The sequence below is a fragment of the Thamnophis elegans genome, chromosome 9 (genome assembly GCF_009769535.1).
Source record: "Thamnophis elegans isolate rThaEle1 chromosome 9, rThaEle1.pri, whole genome shotgun sequence".
Classification (NCBI taxonomy): Eukaryota; Metazoa; Chordata; class Lepidosauria; order Squamata; family Colubridae; genus Thamnophis; species Thamnophis elegans.
In genome coordinates this window covers 40,437,871-40,463,462 of record NC_045549.1, presented here as the reverse complement: position 1 = coordinate 40,463,462, position 25,592 = coordinate 40,437,871, and the positions used below count along the sequence as shown (strand labels likewise).

Sequence of the window (25,592 nt, the reverse complement as noted above, 5' to 3'; positions counted from 1 at the left end):
AATGTCCTGAGGAGGACAAAGTAGCTTTGCTACTGTCACATATATTTAGAGGAACACATGAATACGTGCCACGATTTGTATCTAAGCTTTACTATTTGAGATTTCTGAAGCTGCTTCTAAAGGAACTGTTGTAGGAGAAATTTTTGCAAGTGATCGTGATTCAGGGATTGATGGAGATGTCCACTACTTAATATTTGGTAGTAGTAGAAAAAAACGGTTTTCGAATGATGACAATAGTGGGCAGATTTATGTCACAGGTCCTCTTGACTAGAGAAAAGGAAGACGGATCTCTCTGAAAGTGCTTGCAAAAATGCTGGGAGCATCCATGGTGCAGATATAGATGAAGTGGTTGTGAATATCACAATATTAGATGCCAATGATCCTCCCATCTTCAACTTGGAGTCTACAATGTCCGAATCAGTGAAGGTGTTCCTGTTGGGACCAATGTCACATTTGTAAGTGCCTTTGACTCTGATTCTCTCCCTAGCTGGAACAGGTCTCCTATTTTATTGGTAATGGAAACAACAATGGTGCCTTTTCGATTAACCACAGACAGGACAAGTTACAGTGATTGCAGAGCTTGATCGAGAAGTCTTGCCCATTTACAATCTCTCTATATAGCAATCGATTCAGGAAGCCCACCAGCAACAGGCAGTGCCTCTTTATTAGTACACTTTGGAAGATATCAATGACAACGGTCCCATTCTCTCTGCACCTGAAGGAGAAATAATGGAAACAATCGGGCAGGGACATTTGTGATGACACTTCAGTCCATTGACCCTGATCTTGCTCCAATCAAGGTCCCTTTTCTTATTATTTGCTTAGCAGTGGTACAGCAAACCAATTATTTTAGTCTCAGTACTGCTGGAGTTTTAACTACACTAGAGAAATTGATAGAGAACAAATCAGTGACTTCTATTTGTCAGTAATTACAGAGACTCAGGCATTCCTCAGATGTCTTCCACAGGAAACAGTTTATATAAAGGTAATTGACAAAATGATAACCCATCACATCCTAGAACAGTAGAAATCTTTGTTCACTATTATGGAAATTATATTTCCTGGAGGAATGTTAGGCAGTGTAAAACTCAAGATCCTGATAGTTTAGATACCTTTCAATGTTCCCTTACATCAGGAGTTACAAGCCTCTTCAATATTCCACCAAATACTTGTGACTTGAATTCCCTGGCAAGATCAACGGATGGAACATTTGACCTGACAGTTTTAAGCAATGATGGCTTGCACAACTCAGTTACTAATGTCATTAGAGTTTCTTTTCAGGATTCAATAATGCCACACTTGATAACAGCATTCTTCTCATCTTAGTGTGCCATCCTTGAAAGAATTTTTGACTAATCATTATCTTCATTTTCTGACGGATTGCCAAACGCCCAGTTAACGGACTAGGACTTACAGTACAACTCTATGGATATTTGAGGACAACAATCAAACTTTTTTGATGGCAGCAGTGAAGCGGAACAACTACCAGTATGTTAATCCTGGTAGTGTGACTACTTTCTTTGAAAGTATTAGGAAATTATCTTTCGACAAAGTGGTGTGAAAAATACAATCTGTGATCATGATTCTTGCTTACAAAATCCTTGTCAAAATGGAGGCAGCTGCTTGAGGAAACTGGCTGTGAATCCTAAATAAGAAGCTATGACAGTGTGCCAGTCATTATCATGCAAATGAACCTCTTCAGCCTTTTACCTGCAGATGCATGCCAGGATATGATGGAGCACTATGCCAAACCGATGTCGATGAATGCTTCCCATCTCCTTGCCATAATGGTGGAACCGTGCCATAATCTGGTAGGAGGATTCTCTTGCAGTTGTCCCAATGGTTTTACTGGAATAGCCTGTGAGAGAGATGTAAATGAATGCCTGTCCACCCTTGTAAAAATGGTTGCCTTCTGCCAGAACCTCCCAGGAAACTTCAACTGTATTTGCAAACCTGGTTATACAGGTAAGATATTGTTTCTGCATGTGCAGTTTCTATTAACTGAAATAGAAATATGGCATCTATGGGCTTAATTTGTTTGTTGTAACTTTTCATTCTGATTCTGTTGAATATAGTTGGGCTACACATCTAACGTTATTATAACTTAAGACATCAGCATTAATGCTGTCAACATTAATAATATGAATTTTATTCTTTCCTGACTAGTCTCTCATTTGCATAGATAGAAAGTATGCAAACGAAAAGAAACAAATCTGTTTCTTAAGTGTTTCATAATAAGCAAACAAATCTTTCTTCTTAAATATATAATTTAAAGGAAACTACATAGGTCAGGAGAACGATAGCATTGTCTAACCCTTTCTCTTATATTAGCTTCCATAGGTGCATATCTATATATATTATATATATAGTATATATATATATATATATGTATGTATGTATGTATGTATGTAGTATGTATGTAATGTATGTATGTATGTATATACATACATATACACACACACCCACACTATACTAAGAACAATTCCATCAAAATGTGTTCCCCACATTAAATGTAGTTTTTAACATCATATTGTTATGCATATTTGAAAAATAAACTGTAGCCCTTGGAGACTTCCTTTAGAGATTGGAGTTCTGAGATGTGCCAGAAAATAGCTTCAGCCCTGGCAAAGTTCCACTCTGTCGATCTGATAACTCTGTTGACTAATCAGGAGACTGAGCCACTGTGTGAAATCTATTAATTCATAGACAGAATTTCATCTGCATCTGTTTAAAAAAGCATGCCACAATTGGCATATGTTGCCTAAATCATTATTGGCATAAGAAGCACCTGTTGCATTTTTCTATGTAAATTCCAGCAACATTGCCTACTGTGCCTGAAGTCGTATGAAATTATTCATAACTGATCAACTGATTTAATTAAACTCATTTTATGAGATTGTGTTACACATTGACTGAGAAAATCAGTTATTTGGCCAGCAGTATATAGCAGTTGCACAGCACAACTATGTGGCTCCAGAGGTTAAATAACCATGTTCTTGCATAGTAGTTAATGAAGGTACTGATTCCCATACCTGACTATCATACTTATTTCTTGGCACAGCTATCTTTCTACATATAGGTCTGTAATTTTCTTCATCTGTAAAAACATAGTTATTGGAAATTTATATCTATATGTGTGTAACATATATCAGACATTTTTGAAGTATATGGATCTACATCATATATGCACATACAAATATTCTAAGCATACTATTTTCTCTTTTCAAATTTCCCAGTTTTAAATAATTGTGCATGAAAAAGTAAAAGAATGGGAAGCTTAAATCTTAAGAGCAGAACTTGTGCTTTTAATTTATATTTTAGAGGTAGGGTTAAAAAATAGAAATTTGAAAAGACCATTACTGAAGGGCAGCAGAGTTTATAATTCTTTCTTAATATGATAGTTTAATTCTAGAAAGGTTCTTGCCCCAGCAGCTTTTTTTCTAAATAAAAAAAAAATCAGATAATATACACACCACATACACACGAATACACCTATATATATTAATGTCCCTTTCAAATTTCACTTATATTTGAATCGAGTATATTTCTGCTAATTGATTGAAATATCTAAATTTATTTTCTTATGAGATTGCAGCCTTAACCGTTTAACTTTCTCCATTCCTCTTGTATCATACTAACTACTGGGGTGTAATGTCATTCCTGCCACATTCCTCACATATGCAGTATGCATGGATGAAGAGATGACTTATATGAATTGAGTTCAGGGCAACTTCTGTTTGAGTCTTAATATGTGATACCAATCTGATTTTCTGATTTCTTTAAAATTATGGCTGTTTCCTCCCATTCTATCATATTTAATAAAATGGTAAAGGTTTCCATATCAGTAATGTCTGACTTTGTGGCATGGTGCTGATCTCCGTTTCTTGACCAAGCGAGAGTTGTTCAAAAACAATTCAATAGACATGTGACTATGCAAATAACTGTTAATTAGTCCCCTCCCACGTGGTAAACAAGCAATATGAATCCTTCTTAAGTTCATTGATCTTTCAGTTGGTGTTCATTAAACTCGGATATATATATATATTATATATATATAATATATATATTATTATATGTATATGTATATGTATATGTATATGTTATATGTATTATGTATATGTATATGTATATGTATATGTATATGTATATGTATATGTAATGTATATGTATATGTATATGTATGATATGTATATGTAATGATATGTATATGTAATGTATATGTATATGTATATGTATATGTATATACATACATACATACATCACATACATACATACATACATACATATATATATATATATATAGAGACGGAGAGAGAGAGAGAATTAATTCTGATGCAAAATGTAATTATACATAGAATGAGTTATAATAATAGATCTCTTGAATATTCAGGAAAACTTGTGAATCCAGCATCAACTATTGTGAATGCAATCCCTGTTTTCAATAGAGGATCCTGTCAAAATGGAGTGGAAGGATACTATTGTCATTGTCCATTTGGTGAGGAAGAATGTTTCTGTTTCTGCTTCATTCAGATTCACTCAGAGAATTCTACCATTGTATTCTAGTCTTAACACAGCATGCCCAAGCATTTTTTTTAAATTTTAAATGCAAGGCCAGGTGCTAATGGGCAATACATAACAGTATATCCTCTGTTCTACTCCAATAACTAAACAATATTCAGATTCATCCTGCATATTCTAAATCTGTAATAGAGTCATCCTCATAAATTTCTCTAGCTCCTTCTTTAAGATAATTCTTGACATTGAATTAAATCATCCTGTGTTAAATACTCTCAGCGTCCAATATTAAAAGGAAAATTTCTTCCCGTATTATTTTTGTCTGTACTAACTAAATTTATACATTATGTTTATCATGTTTAATAGGATAACATTTTCAAATTTTGTTGGAACGTTTCAGTCTAATGGTAGTTAGCAATCAGTAGACTGCTAAAGCAGTATAGTAAAAGGAAAGCATTTATTTTAGGAAGGAATTTCACAAACCACCAAACTTTTAGAAAATCAAAAATATTTTGTCCTTTCAAGATAAGGAATCCTACTTAAGAGAAGTAGCACTAAGAAATGGTAAACCAAGCAAGTAAGTAATGAAAGGCATAATATAAGGAGAATAAAAGGAACTATAACTGAATTTGTTTTATATCAGTGGAATCCTTATACAGTTTGCTGCTCTGGTAGTGGTATTTCCACCTTCAACCTTGGCATTTTTCAGCATTCTCACAGCACAGACTAACATAAACAAATTTACATTAACAAAATAGTTTATTCTGGTCCAAGAGTCCCACTTTATATGACTTTAAATAATTCAAATGTATCACAGGGCTGATTTTTCATCATTCTTTGGGCTTTAAAAGAATGTAAATCTTTTAATTCCTGCTACAAGATTTATGTTTAAAAAGTAATATTTACAATTTCATAGTTATACAAATTTCTTCTAACAGATTAAGATATAGCACCATCAAACTATATAATCACTACAAGAGTGTATCCATTTATATGTATTGCCAGACGATACTCTTTAAAAATGTACACGTAAACCAGAAAGACATTTTGCAGGACAAATGCTGAACATGGTAGTAATTATAGAAGAAGTCAGAAATTACTAGCTTATACAGTGAGGCTACTATGTATAAAAAATGTAAAGAAGATACAGCATCTGGCTATAATCATATGCAAGTCTTGCATGAACTTAAAATCCATGTTAAATTACTACTGTTTCATACAAAATAGAATTGGTGGATTTAGATATATTCTAGGTTTCAGCTGGTTCAGTTTCCCTTCATTCCAAATTATTGTTACAGAATGGGGGAAGAGTTGGATCATTCCTATTGTCTCAAATGATATTTGAGAAACAATCCTTATAAAATGCCCTGTCTTTGCTAATCAGAGCAAAATAATGAAGGGGTTTAATTTCCTTCTGTTAGTCCTCTAACCTTATCTGACCTTTTATTTTCAATCTTATCCTTGAGTCTTGTTAGTGCAGTGGTTAGAGTGCAGTACTGCAGACTACTGCTGACTGCCAGTATCTGCAATTTGGCAGTTCAAATCTCAGCAGGCTCTAGGTTGACTCAGACTTCCATCCTTCGAGATGGGTTAAAACGAGAACCCAAATTGTTGGGGGCAATATGCTGACTCTGTAAACTGCTTAGAGAGGGCTGTAAAGCACTGTAAAGTGGTATGTAACTCTAAGTGCTGTTGCTATCTTTCTGTTTTCTCAAATCCATCAAATTCAGTATTCCACAATCCCCTTCGTTTTACTCTTATACCAATTGTCTCTTGCCCAATATTACTTTTACTCTTTTCTTATCCTACAAGTTGCTATCTAAAGAATGCTATATCATTCCTCCGGGCTCCAGTAGTACGCAAGTCACTTCATTTAATACCAATTGAAGCTTTTAAAGCTTGTTTACATGAATACCCATGTAGATCCATTACAATAGGCTATATTGGAATGTTATCAAAGGATGAATAAGTATAGCGATTTTACTTTGTTTGGAGATGTATTCCAACAATTTAGGGTTCCACAGACATCATTCCCATAAGATCATTCTCCCAGGGCTGTAATCACAACTAGCATAAATTTTCTTGTTTATCCAAATCAGAAAATATTTACTGCACACAAATAAAAGTAACTCCAAAAAATCCCTAAATAACTAAAATATATAAATCAATAACCTAAAAAAATAACTCAAATTTACTCATTTTTTAAAAAATGTTTATTGCACTCAAATAAAAGACCAAAGTATTCACAAAAGTAATTTATATCTATTTGAAACTATTAATTTTATAATTAGTTTGTACCTCTCTTTCAGAGTTCTATTTTTGTTTAGTAATACCTCTATTCTAATGATGACTAAATAAAGTTGTAAAAAATTTGATATGATAAAACAATACTAACATCCTAAAAAAAACAACATAAATTAAATATATGGTTATATTTAATTCAATCAACAAAAATCTTACTTGAACTGCAAGTCTTTTTTTTATATAATGTTGGAATATGCCTAACAAGTTAAATACAATTTAAAGTATTGCTCTGGATGTATATTTTAAACTATACCAGTTGTTAACAGGATATGTTTCACATACTTATAATTAACAAAAAAAAAAGCTTATTAAAATCACAATAGAGAAATCATTGTTTTTTTGCATATTAAAGAAATATTACTTATTTTTATTTTACTTAACATTATTTAATATTAATAAGGAATAAATATGACTTGAACATTCCAAATATTTTAGTTTTTGAGAGGAACACCAGCCCATAACATTTAATTAGTTCTGGAATGTTGTACAACAATATTTTGTTATTTTTACAGGTGTTTTTGGAAAACATTGTGAAGTAAATAGCTATGGATTTGAAGAATTATCGTATATGGAATTCCCCAGTATGGATCCAAACAACAATTATATTTACATAAGTTTCAACTATCAAAAGCAATGCTCTTATGTTATATAATTATGACAACCAGACTGGTGATCGGGCAGAATTCTTGGCCCTTGAGATAACAGAAGAAAGGTTGAGATTTTCATACAATCTTGGCAGTGGGACATATAAACTTACCACAGCAAAGAAGGTGTCTGATGGACAATTTCACACTGTTATTGCTCGGAGGGCAGGAATGGTAAGCATTGTTTTCATGGAAATTTAAGCTCCAATTTATTTCAGGGTATTAAGTACAAATAGAGGTTGTTTTTTTTTTAAGCAGAATTATAACTGAACTGGACAAGCTTCTTTGTTTTAAACGAATTCTTAAGCATATAAATGGCTGCTTCAAAAGAAAAAAAATCTAAAATGAGAATAATTAAAGAGGATTAATGGCTATCCTACTCTAATTAATTGGTACACTTGGGTGGAATAATTACTGAAGTCTAATTAAGAGATAATTTTAACTATATAATTAGCATTTATCTACTTTTTTAAAAAAAGAAATCAATAATAAATTGGAACAAATTGTAAAAATAAACTATTTTTTCATGGATCATATTTCCAAGCACTTCAATTTACAAAATTTGTTTCATTAGGGAAACTTTTAAATTTACAGTATGCTTTAAGTTAACCATCACCAACAAATCAAACATTTTTTTCATCACCAGCAAGTATAGGATAATAGGTTTTAAATGGAATATCAAGTATTTTTTTTACATATCATGAAACAGCACATCTTATTATTTTAAAACAGAGAAAAATATCCCTGCTAATTAATGATTAATATTGTTAAAATGTTAATGTAAACTATAGGAATCTGCCATACTCTTAATGCTACTGAAAGAGTAACATTTTCAAAATATTGTATAATTGTTGAAAGGTTGTAACCCTTTTGTAAACCTTAGAAATGACTCTTACAAAAGTGGACCTATAATTAATTATCTTATAGTTCCACGAACATTTTATTACATCTTAATAAGAATAGTAGTACCAAACTTTGAAAAGTCTTATGCACATCTGTATAGAGTCTAAGTGTGCCTTTGACTTTGCAAGAAATAAGAGATCTCTGCAATAATCTATAACTGTTGAAATATGCACAGATTATGCAAAAATAACTGTCTAACAATATACAGACAGTTCTCAACTTACAACTGGTCCCTTAGCAATCATTTAAAATTATGATGGACTCAAAAAAGGTACTTACAACTCCAATTTGAAGTTCTGACAGTTGCCTCCCCCTACAATCAAGTTTAAATACTAGGCAACTGGCCTGCATTTATGGTTGTTTGCAGCATTCCCTGGTCACATGATCACAATGCTCACTGCAGTCAATGATTTGCTTAACAACCATGGAATAATCTCCATACAATTTTGTATCCTTCATAAATCTATAAACTGGAGACATGGTTTAAATTTAACAAAGAAATATTAAAATATTGCCTTTTATGTGATCATTCCCTTGGCTGTGTCTTACTGCCCTGTCTCTCACAGTCATTTCCACATATCATTATAGTTGGTAATCCAATTGAAATGCAAAATGTTGTTGTTTGAAAAATCTTCTTGTTAATTTGTATAACATTCAGGTACTTTGAATAGTGAAATAAGTGGCATATAAATTTAATAATAAACAAACAAATAAATACATTATTAATTATAGTGATAGTTCCACTTTGCATCTAATATTCTGTTGGTTTTGTTATCTATATATCATATATATTTTTGTATAAGACACTACTGTTTCTTTATAATATATATTGAAAATTGAAGTGTGTATTGTACACAGGAGGCCGAAGAGAAGGCTGCACTTGCCAGATGAGCCTCTATCTTACATGCAGCCGTATCATTCTTCTCTATTGTAGTTGTTTCCTGTATCACATTGCCCCCCCCCCCTCCCTAGTTTCATCTCTATTGTTCTTGTGATGCATTTCCTATTCTGGTTGTATTATTCTTAACAGATGGATTCTGTACAGTGATGGCTTATAGTGTGCTTACTATAAGAAACTACATGAAACTCGGGGGTGTTTTATACATGAAAAATACAGTATTTATATGCATTCAGTTCAGTTCTTTGTAACAATAATTGAACATTATATAGACAAAATGCAATATATACCAAAGAATCATCTTGTATATGCCTTCTAAGACCAAAGAATAAGAAGGTAACTGACTAAAATGCAGGAGGAATAAGGGACTGCAGTGTTTCATTAGATCAAGGTGTGAACAGATTTAAGGCTATTCGTCATAATTCTTAATTCAACTTCAGTAATGTATTGTACTGTATAGAATCTGAATCTTTTTCAAGAGCTCTGATACAGCATGTTTCAAGGCCAGCAGCATCCATACTGTAGCAATTTCCTCTTATTATTTTCATCCAAAGGACTAATAAAAACAGCTTTAATATAATTAAAGATGTTGGTCCATTTGAGTAAGCTTTGGCAATCCTGTTTCAATGTGGAACGAAAGTGACAGCTTTCCTTCTGAAATAGTTTTCTGTACGATTTAGATTGAATAACATAAAACCTTTTGGGAAGTGGAAGATATATGGTCATATTTTACTGCGACTTTTTAAAAAACTCAGCATAGATATTTACATTTACAGCTGATTATGTGCCCACTGTTGTTCCAGATTAGGATTCTTGGCTTGTTTGCACCTTTTCTTGAAATGAATCTGTGGCAAACCACTCCAAAAAGATAATCAGGATCCTAATCAGCCTCTTAATCTTAATTGGGTCTATGATAAAATAACTGTACCATCTTTGAATAACAAAATTGCATGTTTTTTATTTGTAGCTTAGAGAGAAGCTTCACTTTATCTAAACAGTTTCATATAGACTGATATGAAAATTAATAGCCATGGAACATTTATTTAATATCAGTTTTTTTTCTTTGTCATGTAAGTGTTACAGACTGCTACAATATGTAGATGTTGTTTGTTTCTAGAAAAAATTTTTTTGCTTCATTTTATGTTTTTATCCTTGCATTAATGCAAAATCCTTGGCATGCCTGATCGGTTCAGTTTGTGTTAAATCATCATGTGTAATGTAAGAAGACCTTGATTCAAACTATATATTTCCAGTGCTCTGTAGTTCTTTTCACAGAGGGAAAAACACATTATGATTTTGTTTCCTGGAACAGTCTTCTGCCTATCAAATCATTAAGATTAATAAGTATCTATGCACTAAGTATGCTGAAATATGCCATTGTATCTTTCTCTTTCCATTTCTGCCTACAACTTCAAAATACACATTTACCTAATATTAATAATAGCAACAGAACTTAATGGGATTTACTTTGAACGGAAATGCATAGGAGTGACCTGAGGTCATATAATATTCCTGAAAGGTTGAAGGCCATAGATAACAAAACAATAATTTAACATGTGTGAAGTTATTTTTTTCTTCTTTTGAGGTAATGCCTTAGTTTTTAAATATATTTAGCATATTGTACAATTTCTATTACAGTTTTTTTAAAATTCTTTCTAAAATCAGAGAGAACTTTTAGCTTGAGAACATCATACAATTGTGGAACAGTTGTTATCCAGCATTAACACATAGAATTAAAGAGTAAATTTTCTAGGAATAAAGGAATCTAGGAATAAGTTTTGTCAGGTGAACATTACATTTATGTTGACAGCTGATTATATATAATATAATACATACATACATACATACATTAATATATAATATTTCTTTTTATAATGTATGGAGAAGTGCATTTTGAAAACAGACTATCCAAATCCAGTTGTATTCCTTAAATAGTGGAATATTTAATATTAAATAATTTAAACTTGATTGATTGTTACGTATAAAGCAAAATACTATTCCTGATTTCAATTTTGTAGGTAGCATCTTTGACTGTGGACTCTTGCTCTGATGAACAGGAACCAGGCTATTGCACTGTAGCAATGTGGCTGTGTCTAGTGATTGGTAAAGATAATTTCCTTTCATTTTCATTATTAGGAATGTTGATCTGCAAGAGATTAAAGACTGTTTTGAATAAGAAGAAGATACAAATCTGAACTCATATGAATTATTAATTCAATTATTTGAGAAAGCAAACTGCCATCTTTTCTCCATTCATTTCTTTTACAAATGACCAGAGTTAATATCTGTCATAACAATGTCAGGAGTACAGGTAGTCCTCACTGTATGACCATTTGTTTAGCAAAGTCTCTAAAATTATGACCATGACTGCAATTTAGGCACTTCGCAATGGCATGTATTTATGAATGTTTTGGTGTCCGAGGGTCATTTGATCTCCATTGTGATCATCCCAGCTGCTTCTGACAAAGTCACTGCAGGAAACTGGATTTACTTAATGACTAAGTGATTCACTTAATAATTGCAGGAAAAAAGTTTGTAAAACCAGGTGCAGTCACACAAGGGCTCAATGACTGGCAACAAAAGTTCATAATTTGTGATAATACTTTGAGGACTTTACATACTGTCAATCTCTATGATGAGTACAAAATTGTTTTTTAACAACTACTTAAATAGATTAAATGTATGTATAATTGACCAAAATCTGCATTACTAGTTTAAATTAGCAACATTACTGTTATGCATAATTATGTCAGGAGTACTTATAGACTTTTCATTAAATGTTGCTACAAATCATCACTAGGTAGTTAATAGATGTTAATCAAACATAATTAAAACAATGAACAAATATCGATAATTTTACTCATAAGAAAAGTGAATTTGTAAAGCAACAGACAAGGATTTTTTAAAAACTCTGTTTAAAGATGAAACATGAATAGATCAAAGCCATTTAGAGTTCACATTAGAGTGAATAAAGAAGAGAGGCTATGCTTTTAAAGTGTCCTAAGGCATCAAAAATGACAAGCTGAGAGAAATGTGAAGAAATCTCCACTCTTATTTACTGTATGTGTAAAAGAAGTGGGGTTATGCTTTGTTTGAGGTCCATCTTGCATTGCAACAACATAATTGTGTGAATCTTTTGAGTTCAATGTTTTTCTCCTAGGCTTGAAGTCATTGTCATTAATGGCTTGAATTAAATTTAATATAGATAAACCAATTAAAATTAAACCTGTTAAAATATGATTTATTCACATTCCTCTTTCAAAACTAATTTTATAGTTAACTTGTAGCAAGAATCAAGATTTGGAAAGGAGAGAGGTATTCTCAATAAAAGATTTGTTGTAATTACTATTCAGTGTTCAAATTCAATCAGAATTAAAATGAAATGTACATATATATAACATGATGTTTATGATGACTGAAAAAACAGTCCAGTACAGCTTTATCTTATGTAAATATACAGAGAAAATTTGTGTTTGATTTAAATAGTTTTTTGTAAATGATATTTTTGTCACAAAAATTACAAATTTGCTTATGTTAATGATTGGTTACTCTGTTTTCATTAATTTCCCCCGCTCATAGGACTTAGATGTGCAGCCAAACAGAGTGACCATTGGAGGTATCAAATCACTAGACCAAATCCTTCAAAGAAAAGGACAGGTAGAAAGCCATGATTTTGTGGGTTGCATAATGGAATTTGCAGTCAATGGACGTCCCTTGGAACCAAGCCAAGCATTGTCAGCTGAACACATCTTATATCAGTATGTTATCTTTGATAAGTATTAAAAACTCAGATTTTAGTTAGGCTTTTTATAAGTTGTGAATTTTATTGTGCTATAAATCAGAGGTGAATGGGACTTCATACGCATGTAGTTTCCCTCCTTTTTTGCATTTATTCTATAACTTCACTGTCAGATATCAGACTGGATCCATTGTTCATTACTTTTGTTTCTATTTAACTTTAGGTCCATTTTTTCACATGTTCCTTGATTATCCTTACGTTTCAAGAACATCACACCAGCTGTTAGAGTAGCATAGCTTATTAATGTTTTTTCCTCCAATTTTTAAACCACACCATTTCTTTCGACCCAGCCTCCCTCAATATACATACAAGATACAGGATGAATAAATAAGGAAATAATATAAATAATACATCTGGAGAAATCTTCACAATTTCTGTAGAACTTACAAATATCACACACTTTTGTTAGAAAACAGAGAAGAGACCATATGTGGCATTCTAATCTGCATAAAAATATGGGCTAGGTGAATGTACATATATGTGGCTCAATTGCAATTAAATTACTTTGTTTATTTAGGTGTCCTAGACTGGAAGGAACTTGTGCAATTAACCCTTGTCAACATGGTGGCACATGTCTGGATCATTGGTCATGGCAACAGTGTACCTGTAAAGAAGGACCTAACAGGAAAACACTGTGAAAAATGTAAATATATATATTTTTCTGACAATTAGCATTTCTATGTTATGAGTGAATGAGTACATAATTATTGGACTCATTCTATCAACATATAGAAGGTTAAATATTATACAAGTAATTTTACAAGAAATCAACCATGAAAAAAGACTTAATGTATAGTTGCAGATATTTTACCACTTTTAGCTAGATTTTTTTTAATCGAAATACTTAACCTGATTATATTACAAAAATAAGATGAACTGTTATGCAATAAAACATGGAAGATATACTCTATTTTTCTTTATTATTAAAAATAAAAACCAGATTTTTCTTTTTTTTGTAACTGCATAGAATTATTAGTTTCTGCATAGTTGAATGTCTTTAAAATAATATCTATAATTTTTCATCAGGAAAAGGAACATTATGCATAAGGTAGATGATGAGAATTTATTAATGAAATATCATTATTTATTTTAGATCTTACAGCTGACACTGCCTTGTCCCTTAGAGGGCAAAGGACGTCTTGACTATCATATGAGGCAAAATAGAAAATTGGAATATATGATGAGATATTATACTGGAAATGCCATTATGGAGCCTCGAAGTATGGATAGTATGGAGGTAAATCAGGACAAGGAGTAAAAGTGGAGTATTAATCCATATTCAGGAAAGCAGCAACTATACTACTGTGAAGGTAAGTGAATTTGATTAGGCAGCTAGCTATGTAATGTTCTTTGTGTATTCTGAATTCATCCTACTTATTTTAGTTTAGAATACCAGAATGTTGACTAGTGCTGGGCAGAACTCCAGCTACTAAAACAGCTGAATGATTTGGCTTCTAATCAGTTTTGTCTTGACTCCATGTGCTAGGTATTTGAATGGCAGTTGGAACAATGTTAACCACCATATATTCTTAATGAAACATTGCACGCTACAGGTTTTTTTAACATTTTCTTTTATTATGTTTTCTTCCTTATTCAGATTCCTATAAAAACATAATGTTCCAAATTAGAATCTTTAAACATACCAACACCTAAGTCAATTTCATGTCAAACTTGTCTTCAGTATAAGCATTATATTGAGTTCTAGTTAGCCATTCTATATCAATACACAGTAAAATGGATTGATGATTGATTAACAAGAGAAAGCAATGGATTCAGTCTTTATGAATGGCTTTGGTCAAATTTGCCACCATGCCTTTAAATTGCTCCTGCTGTGTGTCAGATCACCTCTAAGCTAACAAAAGAGAGAGAAAGAGACAGACAGCAGACAGACAGACAGACAGACATTTGGCAATACTTTGCAAGAGAACTAGCATGTCTTCCTGTGGAAATCTAATTTCTACATAAAACTGAAATAAGTTGTCATTCTGAGTTATTGAAACATTAGATATCTCTAGAATACAAAGTGAGTTTATATGCAGTTTTAAAATCTTTTTGTCCACTTTTATAATAACGATAGGATAGAACAATGGAAATACACTTCCCTTGTAAACAGGTTACTGGTTTAAAAAACAGCAGATTTAAAGAAATTATTCGTTTTGCTGAGGTCATATTTGTCCTTGTCCATGTCTCTGTCTCTGGGTCTGTCTCTCTCTCCCCCTCACTCTGCCTATTTTAGTGTTCAGTGCACTGTTTCATCCATTTGTTTAATTTTCTAGACACTCAACAAAGGAAAGTTTCACCTCAAGTATCTTTAAAAATGGTGAATATTGTTAAAGTCAATTTATTGTTAAAAATAAGTGAGTCAGGCAGTAGATATGTCAGTAATGTAGACAACTAGACATTTGATACCAAGAATGCCCAAAGGCCTTGTGGAGCACAAGCCAATATTTTAGGGATCTTGATGTTCATGATGGTGAGTGCTAAAGACAGTTTTAAAAGCTTGTATAATATTCTACATATGAATTCACATTTATGTGGAAATAATATTTCTTCATAAGTCTGAAATCAACACAATTTTGAGTGGTGGCTATTACTGTAAATATTTGTAGAATGCTAAATATTTGAATGCATAATGTTTGTGGAAAAATAGGAGTAGTTTTGTCCTGCAGTGACTTATGTGATCACACTAAAATTTCTGACAGCACTTGTACACACAATCTATAGGCATTAAAGTCTACATCATAAATGTCTACTTCTTAGGACATTTCTCTACTTTTTTAACTGCAGATAAAAAATGGCAAAGTGCAGTATGTTTCTGATGCTGGAGTAGGTGGAAAGGTGGAGAGAAGTATTCCTGAAGCTTATGTTTCCGATGGTCACTGGCATCTTCTGTTAATTGAAAAGAATGGGACTTCCACACTGATCACTGTTGACAAGATGCATAGCCGAGACATTCTACATGTCACACAAGATTTTGGAGGACTAAATGTCTTAACAATTTCTCTTGGTGGATCCCAGTTAACCAGCTTTCTAGAAGCAATGAACCAGGTAAGAAGAAAAATAATAACATGAATAATCAATCACAGAGAAGGGATATATAGTAATAATACAAATGAAAAAAGCAGTTAATACAAGACTATCTTAATTTAAAATAGCAGAGGGACTGAGTAAACATCCAAAGTTCCAGAGTTCATTTATGTATTATATAAGATTCTATTTATGCATTATATAAGATATATAAGTCCTGAATTGCACTATTATTTTATAATAGTGTAACAAAATATTTTTTAAACTTAGTTTGTACCCAAAAAGGGGCAGAATTTATTCATTACTTTTTTAGTTGTATGATGTTTTGGAATATTCAATAATAATGCTTATGATATTAATATAGTTGTTTAATCTTCTATACTGTGTTAAAAGAGCTTATTTGTTATTATATTTTTTTTTCCTGGTTTATTTTTAAATATATTGAATTAATTCATATTCAGATACTAAGGATTAAGAAAGCAGTATAGATGATGTTTTAAATTTATTTATATTAAAATTGTCTATTTTAGCCATATAAGGATTTTTTTTGTAATTTTATTCTTCTTTTTCACTGGGTACGATATAAGTAGGATGTGAATAAAACCGACTTTCCCTCCACACTGAAGATTTTTAAAGATAACAGATTGGGACAACCATTTGTCTGAAATGGTATAGAGCAGGGGTGGCCCATGGGCTGGATGCGTTGCATGCAGACCATGCCAACCCAGATCCATGAATGGGAAAAATGTCATGAAACATCGGGTGACAGCAACATGGTGCAGCCAGTTTGACACCTGTAGTATAGAGAATCTTGCTTGAGTAGGGGTTTGACTTGAAATCCTCCAAGGTCCCTTCCAACTCCATATTCTGTTAACAATATTGATTAGTCAAATTTTACTCCTATTTTAACATGTAATAAGCTTGTTATATTTTTTTTCCACTGTAAATGGATGTTCCAGTTAAAAGCTACAAGAATCTGCATTGTAGAAATATAAATTTTTTATACCATGTTGTCTTAATATTGAATTGAACTTCATATGCCATTCCAAAAAAATATAGAAAGTTATCACTGCATCAGCTCATCTTCCTTTTCTTAACCTGTATTAGTGTTTGAGATAAAGACGACTCTATTTGGGCGTGGCTAGTTGTGAGCTAATTAATCATATTTAGCCCTGTAGACATGCCAACCACCAAAGGCAGCAGCAAAGACATAGTTTTATTATTTAAGATATGTGCCCCTTGTCCCAAGCCCCAGGTCTTGGCCTATTTCCAGCCTTGAACCATTTAAAACAGGACTGTGGACATGGTAGGTAAGTGTGTGTGCATACGCATCCTCACTTATGCAAATAGTGAGGGACCATGTGTGCACATGTGCCATTTGTGTGAGCTGCTTATGCAAATGGAGCTGTGTACTCGCACTCTTGTCAAAAACTCGCATGGAACCACCACTGCCTGCCAATCTGCAAAGCCGAAAAATATGTACTCCTTTAATACAATTCCAGTACAAACCATTAGAGATATTCATGATTGATCAGAATGAGGCAGCTCAAAACCAAGTGATTTGGTAAAAGAATCACTAATGGCAAGCCACAAGAAAGTAACTTGAACCATTCCTTTTGCCAGGCATTGTCAGAATTATATTGGATAGATGTTAAATGAGTAGCTGTTTTCCATGATGGCCTATGGGAATTCAATCTTGTGCTGGATTGTACAGTATCCTGGTAAATAGGGAGGGCCTTACTGTTCAGCATCCTTGCCATAGCTGGATGAGTGCTTGTTGTCTTTTTAATGTGGGGGAGCATGAGATTGCTAAGTACTGGTAACCAGCACACAGGAGTGAGATGCAATGTGCCAGATACGATATGCATTGTCTGGCAGAGTTGGACATCAACCATGTGAGTGTTGGCCTCTGCTAAGACAGATATCAGCCCACTATTCAGCTGTTGAATAAACCAAAGCCAACAGTGTTTGTTTGTAGGGTGTTAGCCTCAGCATTTCAAGATATTCCAACCATGATCTATGGTGCATTCTTACTAAAACAAACAGAACTATCTGTCTTGACTGAAGCCACTAGGAATGTGTTCTAGGAAACCTCTGTGCTGTCATTCCTACCAATACCCAAATCTCAAATACCCAAATCTGTCATTCCTACCATTCCCAAATCTCATTCTCCACTAGCACAGATGATGTTACCTAGTTTGGTATGAAATTACTGCAAGAAAACAGCCAAGTTCAGAGGACACCAAGGACCCCATAGTTCAAACCCTGAGCTAAAATATTATCTTCTATCAATTAAAAAAACCAAGTGTCACGGAATATGCCACAGACTACCGCTGGGCAGAGAAGCAAAAAATGGCTTGGAAAAAAAATCAGATGCAGTGATTATAACTGCAAAGATCAGTTTATGCAGGCTAGAATTTCCTGAGACACGACTGTATATGAAAGTGAATCTAGAGTTTTCACTGCAAGAATAAAGACTAGGCTCACATGATCATGCTTTGGACAAAGTTAGCTTTGTAGAAATGGCTATAATGCTAGGAAAGGGGAAAGAAAAGAAAAGAAAAAAGAACAGCAGTAAGATGGGTGAATTCAGTTACAGCAATGGTGTGTGCTTTGCTGGAAGACACAAAGGCCCGGGCTTGGAACACATCTTCCTGAGAAAATCTAATTTTGTGGTCACAAATGATGACCACAAAATGACTTGAAGGCCCATAATTATCATTACAGGAAAGGGTAAGCACAGAAAGTCAATTTAGAATAACAAATCTAAAAAAATTGTGTAATTTTACTAATCTTCATCAGTTCACACTTTCACTCTAAATATGTTTATTTTCCCATGGTCCTTGGCCACACATAATTTACAACTTGTGGAATGGGCAGAACATCTTCCTGTGTCATTATATAGTAGAGCCATTGTGAATGGACTACCACTATCTTAGATGAACTACAACAGATCCCGAGGCATGAAATATCGCTTTGTCTTCACAACACAGCTAATTATGTTTAGATGATGCTGGAATTATGTAGGATTATGATTCTAGATGCTTAAGTTCTCACCCACACAGACATTCAACAACCCACACAGAAAGACACAATTACTCATATTACTTTTCTTGATTTAATATGCCCACATTTAAATTTTATTTAAAATTTCTTACTTTTTTCTAGTCAGAATTGATTAAAATAAGCAAAACTGTAAGGTTATTCATTCACTGCTTGCACAGAAATGAAAGCTGATGTAAGTAAAATGCTAGAGGATTTAGCAATAGCAATAGCACTTAGACTTTTGTACCGCTTCACAGTGATTTACAGCCCTCCACTAAGCAGTTTATAAAGTCAGCATATTGCCCCAACAATCTGGATCCTCATTTTACCAACCTCAGAAAGATAGAAGGCTGAGTTCAACCTTGAGCTGGTGAGGATTGAACCCCTGGCAATCAGCAGAATTAGCTTGCAATACTGCAGTCACCATCAGGGCTCCTGGTCCATTTAAATGAAAAAAAAAACAGCTGATTGAAGGGTGATTATAGCTGAACTGAAGAATAATGAATTATTGGGCTCCTTCCCTCCCTTGTTTTATACTGCTCAGCCGAATTCTGACCAGCATTTTTCAAATTCCAAATATGGGACTTTATTAAAAATTTACTGTCTTTTTGGAAGAAAAGAGTGTTTCTTTTCTGTTCTCAGAAACAGTTTTCCTCAGATTCACTTTTTCACAAAGTGTCCATCCATCAGAAAGGACACCTACAAAATAATGTTTACTTTTCAGTCCTAAAAAGAGGTTAATTATTCAGTGACATTGTATTCACATACAATGTATGTAAGTTGTTAACTGTTGTTCCTTCAAGTCAGTCTTGACTCCTGGTGAATGCCTGGACAAGTCCCTGCAGTTTTCCTGGAAAAACTTTTGCAAATGGTTTGCCATGACCATTTTCCTAAAATGGCTGATGAAAATGCCTGATGCAAGGTCATGCACCATCTTCTGTGCCCAAGTTCCCCATTGTCCTTAATCATTACAGAACATCAATGTGACCTACTACATTGCAAGAGCTTTAAATGAATAGCATTATTTTGCTGCTTCTGTATACAATTGGATACCTAGGCTATTCAGTGTTCATTTAAGACAAATGGTTCAAAAACTTTATGAAAAAACTAAGGATCAATATGACTTGTACTTAATAAATATAATTATTACATTATTGATTACCTCAAATTGGTTTTTTGTCCATTAAACATTCCCAAATTGTCCCCAAAATGAGATTGTGAACAAAATTTCTGTCTCCTGTCAAGCTACAAACCAGAGAATTAATAATAGGAAGGATGTGCTTATGATTACTTATTTCATTTTAACTGCAGCTAAGTTAAAACCAACATCCTAAGAAAAATAATGCATATGATTTGAAGAAACAGGAAATCAAGTGTGAAGGTGTTTTTTTTTAAATTTCAAAACCTGATGGAGTTGCTTTTGATACAATGATGAAGCATGGTGGCTCATGTGGTTAGGACACTGGGTTGGAGGTTAGCAAGCCTATGTTTGAGATACAAGTGCTTCTGCATGGTGGGATGAGTTCCCATAATCCACTCAAGCTTCTTAATAGGGACTGAAAGAAGCTCCCATGTGCTTCCCCGGGGCAATGGTAATATCATCGACTAACACTTTCAATCAGGAAACATCTTAAAGGGTACCTGTGACACAAACATGGAGATACAATAATAATCATCCAAATACATTCTAATCCTTAAATGTAAATAAAAAATTTGATCCAGGCATGAAACCAGCTGGGTGATTTTGGGCCTGTCCTCTCTTTCTCGGTCCAACTCGCCTTTACAAAGTTGTTGTGCTTTCTATTGCTAGGCTATAGAGACAGTTTGGTTTAGTGCAGAGGTGGGTTCCTATCAGTTTGGACCGGTTTGGCTGAATCGGTAGTTACTTGGTGGCCTGGGTCGCTGGGAGCAACCCAGGCCTGCCATGCCCCTGAACAGGTTCTCTGGTGGCGCCATAGGAACTGCCATCTTGTTTTTTTGCTTCTGTGCATGCACAGAGCAATTTAGTGGTACTGCACATGCACATGCAATGCACATCAAGTGTGTGTGTTTGCACAGTGCACATAAAGAATGCATGTGTGCGCAGTGCACCCCGAGCGAACTGGCAGTAGCAGCTGCCGGAACCCACCCCTGGTTTAGTGGTTACAGCATCAGGCCAAACATCCCACGAAAGCCAGCAGGTATCTTTGGCCCATCTCTCTCTCAGCCCAATTCACCTCACAGGGTTTTTGTTGTGGGGAAAATAGGAGAACTAATGTGTCATGGATATTTGCCACCTTGAGTTATATGAAAAAATAAAAGGTAGGAAGTAAAGTTTATATTTATTAGGTTTATTTACATATAAATCCCATTTAATGATTATTGCTTTATAGGATTATTTTTATCCATTACATTGTCAATTAAAATCGTTAAATTAGTTAAACTGCAACTTTCAAATCAATTTTTTTTCTATTTTCTTAGATTTGATGGTTGCATTGCCTATCTGAAATATGGTGAAGAAAGCCTTCCCTTCACAGGACAACATAGCCTTGCTACCATATCTAAATCAGATTCCTCTGTGAAGATTGGCTGCCGTGGTCCCCACATCTGTGCCAGCAATCCTTGTAGAGGAGAACTAATGTGCATTAACCAGTGGTATACATATGAATGTGTTCATCCTGGCGCCTGTGCGATCTAACCCCTGTCAAAATGGAGGCACTTGTGAACCTGATGAAAGAGCTGAATTTATTTGCAAGTTGTCCAGAATCACACACTGGAACAACATGTGAAATACTAGTTGTGTGCCTTGGTGTCATATGTGCCCAGGGACATGTATGCAAGGCAGGAATAAATAGTGCCTATGTATGTATCCCTCAGCTCTACCCGGCTGAACTTTTCTTTACCACTGTGGGCTGTTCCAGCCATTGTGTGCAGCTGTGCTACTTTGTTGGCATTGATAGTGCTTAGCTTGATCCTCTGCAATCAGTGCAAAGGAAAGAAGGCAAAAGTTCCAAAGAAGAAAAGAAACAAAGGAAAAGAAAAAGAAGGGCAGTGAGAACGATGCATTTGATGATCCTGACAATATACTGCCTTATGGTGATGATATGACCATCCGGAAGCAACCTGAAGGAAATCCAAACCCTGATATAATCGAAAGAGAAAATCCTTATCTCATATTTGATGAAACAGATATATTACACAACACAGAGACTATACCCAGTGCTCCTCTAGCTTCCCCAGAAGCAGAGATAGAACACTATGACATTGATAATGCAAGCAGTATAGCTCCTTCAGATGCAGACATCATTCAGCATTATAAGCAGTTCCGAAGTCATACTCCTAAATTTTCCATTCAAAGGCACAGTCCATTAGGGTTTGCAGACAGTCGCCTATGCCCTTGGGAGCAAGTAGCTTAACTTACCAGCCTTCATATAATCAAGGTCTAAGGACAACTTCACTAAATCATTCTGCTTGCCCTACACCAAACCATCTTTTCTCGTCATAGTCCTGCTCCATTCTCGAAAGCATCCACTTTCTACAGAAAATAGTCCAGCAAGGAAATGCATCTTTCTATAAGAGAATGGAGCCCTTTAGAAATGCACAATGAAGTCTGCCAAACTGTTATCTTTAATTATCCCAGTAGACTAGGGAGAAGAAGCAAGAGTCCTCAAATGATGAGGGTCATAGTTCCAGGCCTGGAAGTCGCTTAAAGCAACCAATGGGACAATTTCTCTCGAAAGTGGTCCTCCTGTAGGGCTTTCAATTGAAGAGGTGGAAGACTTAACACTCCACGCCCTAGAAATCCAAGCATCTGCAGTGCTGATCATGGAAGATCTTCTTCTGAGGAAGACTGTAGAAGGCCTCTGTCAAGAACAAGAAATCCAGCTGATGGTATTCCAGCTCCAGAATCATCATCTGACAGTGATTCCCATGACTCTTTTACATGTTCTGAGATGGAGTATGATCGCGAAAAACCCATGGTGTATACTTCAAGAATGCCCAAACTATCTCAAGTTAATGAATCAGATGCTGATGATGAAGACAATTATGGCACGAGACTTAAGCCTAGGAGATATCCAGGACGCAGAGGAGAGGGTGGCGGTCCTGTGGGTGCACAAGCACCTGCACCTGCATCCAGCATTAATGATACTTCCCCTTTGAAACTTGGACCACAAGGAGGAACTTCAACTGGGACAACCTTTTGAACTGGGGCCCTGGATTTGGGCATTATGTGGATGTTTTTAAAGATTTGGCATCTCTTCCAGAAAAGACAGCAGCAAACGTAAGTGAAGAGTGCAGAAATGGTACAACGCAACCAAAAGATGGAGAAGCTGAACAGTATGTATAGAACTTCATATTGACATTATCAAAATACAAATACATAAAATACTCAAGCCATTTTTTCAGTGTAGATAAAAAAGGACACACTTTGTTTTAGCCAGGGCCAGTGGTTAGACACATTTAAAATAATCGCAACTATGCTGCTGAGAAGGACAAATACGTTTGTTTTTTTGTTTTATTTAATTACAATTGGTTAAATTTGTTTCTACTGCATGCATTATATTTTCAAGCAAAATATCTTATATGTGGTATCTGGATCTTATCCTTTATTTCTTGTTGGTTTGTGATTTTTAAATTAAGAATAATTAGCTCTAAAAATGGCTACAAAATGTTTTGTTGTGAAGGGCGTGTTTGTACACAAGTTGAAATTGTTGTTTTGAAATGTAAAAATATCAACTATGTTGATTTGTTGAGAGAAGCAATTTTTACAGATGCTGAATGAAGGAATGACATTATTGTATTCTTCCTGAAACTATATCTCTTATCCCTCTGTTGCTCAAATATGAATATTTCAAATAATGATAAGCTTAAGCTTATCATTCTTTGATGGTATTATTGTTTATGTTCAAGGGGTCCTGTTAACCAGTTCAAGCTCATGAGGACTTTAGGATTGCATTATTTTTGACAAGGATGTGTGAGAACTTCTGAATGATTTCTTTTTCCTTGTTTCCCCAAATTGCAGTATTTTTAGCTTGTATGGAAACTGATATACATTATAAAATTGAACAAACAACAGAGTTTATAGAACAGATAATGTGGTTGAATGCAAGTGAGAATAGAAAACTGAACTCTTTTGGTTCCAAATTAATTCCAACTTGAATAATAACTTTGGAATGACAAACCACCCCATTGATATTTCAGTTCTGTCATCTGGAGAAATGAAAGATGCTATATGTAATAAAAACGATGACTCTAGCTCACAGGGGGCATAGTGAGGATTGTTTGCCTAAGTATTAAAAAGACATATAGCATTATATTAAGTATTATTATGGTTTAATAAAGATCACTCAAAGATCCTGCAGGAAGGCAGTGCTTAGAATAATTTGTTAGATTGCAGAATATTCTGTAAGAATTTGAAATAAACATATTTATTAAAAATATAAGTTGTTTCACTCTTGGAAGAGGAGACCAGTTTTAAAAATGTACTCATAGTGCTGTCATAGAAGAGTCTACTCAAGATCAAGTTCCATTAATTCAGCATGTACAATGTTGAAGCCTGGGTTGTAATTTCACTTCCTATCCCAGAGGGTAAAATCATCTAAACTTAATGAGAATTGCTTTTGAATAGCTGTGTATGATTGCTCTATTAGTAATGCAATACAGATACTCTAGTATGAAAGACATACATATGGAATCAGCTATGGACAGCAGAAATAACTTTTATCTTTAAACTGCATTGTGAAAATATGGGAGCACAGTCTCTATCTGATGCTACTTTTATGTATTTTAAAGACAAAAGCAGAAAGTTATGAGTATTTGCATGCAACATTCTTTATTTGTATGATACATATATGTATTTTACTCAGGTGTTCATATATGAGTATAAAGTTTATCCTAAGAATTGATCATTCAGTAACGGGAATCCTAAAAGTCACTTATAAAAGGTAATATTTTTAAACATCTCTGTTTTAAATTTGGGGGATTTATACAATGCCCTTATGTTTCCATAAAGCTTCTATTATACTGTGTTAAAAATGAGGGGGGGTTGGGAGGGGTTGTTCCTTGTTCATATTTTATCTTCCTTTCTTTCTGCCTGTTTCTTAATCTAAATTCTGATTTTGGTATCAATGTTTTCCTATACAGAATAGTTTCTTACTTTCAGGAAAAGTAAGAAAATACTCTTTTTACATTTGTTACTTCTGTAACATTCATTTTTCACATTTTGATAAAATTGTAACAGACCATATGCTTTTTAAGTGTACAATGCCAATAATAGAATTAAAATATTTATTTAAAATATATTGTGTGCAGTAATGGAAATGTGCTAATGCAGTTTTACAATGCAAATATGACACCTCTAGCATATTTAAAGAACACTAAGTTGTCATTTTGGCTAGAGATCCAGACCCCCCCCCCCCAAAAAAAAAAAAAAAAAAAAAAGCCTAGAGCAGAATTCCAGACAGAAGGCTGTTATCCA

The 25,592-nt window shown here is 34.0% G+C and overlaps 1 protein-coding gene across 1 annotated transcript in view; it reads left to right on the top strand.

The window, feature by feature from the left end:
• FAT4 (FAT atypical cadherin 4) overlaps positions 1-25,341 on the top strand; it is a 136,002-nt gene extending 110,661 nt beyond the window's left edge. The window contains 45 exon segments of the mRNA XM_032224616.1: positions 2-93; positions 96-302; positions 305-391; positions 394-495; positions 498-542; positions 545-616; positions 619-671; positions 673-730; positions 733-876; positions 879-932; positions 935-1,267; positions 1,270-1,317; positions 1,320-1,375; positions 1,377-1,428; positions 1,431-1,529; positions 1,532-1,639; positions 1,642-1,680; positions 1,683-1,798; positions 1,800-1,972; positions 4,397-4,436; positions 4,438-4,495; positions 7,332-7,437; positions 7,439-7,637; positions 11,283-11,337; positions 11,340-11,367; position 11,687; positions 12,844-13,022; positions 13,581-13,680; positions 13,682-13,706; positions 14,157-14,182; positions 14,184-14,302; positions 14,304-14,373; positions 15,851-16,080; positions 21,194-21,220; positions 21,596-21,806; positions 21,808-21,867; positions 21,869-22,009; positions 22,011-22,132; positions 22,134-22,489; positions 22,492-22,607; positions 22,609-22,789; positions 22,792-22,842; positions 22,845-22,886; positions 22,889-23,293; positions 23,296-25,341. Coding sequence (XP_032080507.1) covers positions 2-93; positions 96-302; positions 305-391; positions 394-495; positions 498-542; positions 545-616; positions 619-671; positions 673-730; positions 733-876; positions 879-932; positions 935-1,267; positions 1,270-1,317; positions 1,320-1,375; positions 1,377-1,428; positions 1,431-1,529; positions 1,532-1,639; positions 1,642-1,680; positions 1,683-1,798; positions 1,800-1,972; positions 4,397-4,436; positions 4,438-4,495; positions 7,332-7,437; positions 7,439-7,637; positions 11,283-11,337; positions 11,340-11,367; position 11,687; positions 12,844-13,022; positions 13,581-13,680; positions 13,682-13,706; positions 14,157-14,182; positions 14,184-14,302; positions 14,304-14,373; positions 15,851-16,080; positions 21,194-21,220; positions 21,596-21,806; positions 21,808-21,867; positions 21,869-22,009; positions 22,011-22,132; positions 22,134-22,489; positions 22,492-22,607; positions 22,609-22,789; positions 22,792-22,842; positions 22,845-22,886; positions 22,889-23,293; positions 23,296-23,462 — 5,053 coding nt within the window. The 3' untranslated portion in view covers positions 23,463-25,341.
• The last annotated feature ends 251 nt before the right edge of the window (positions 25,342-25,592 follow it).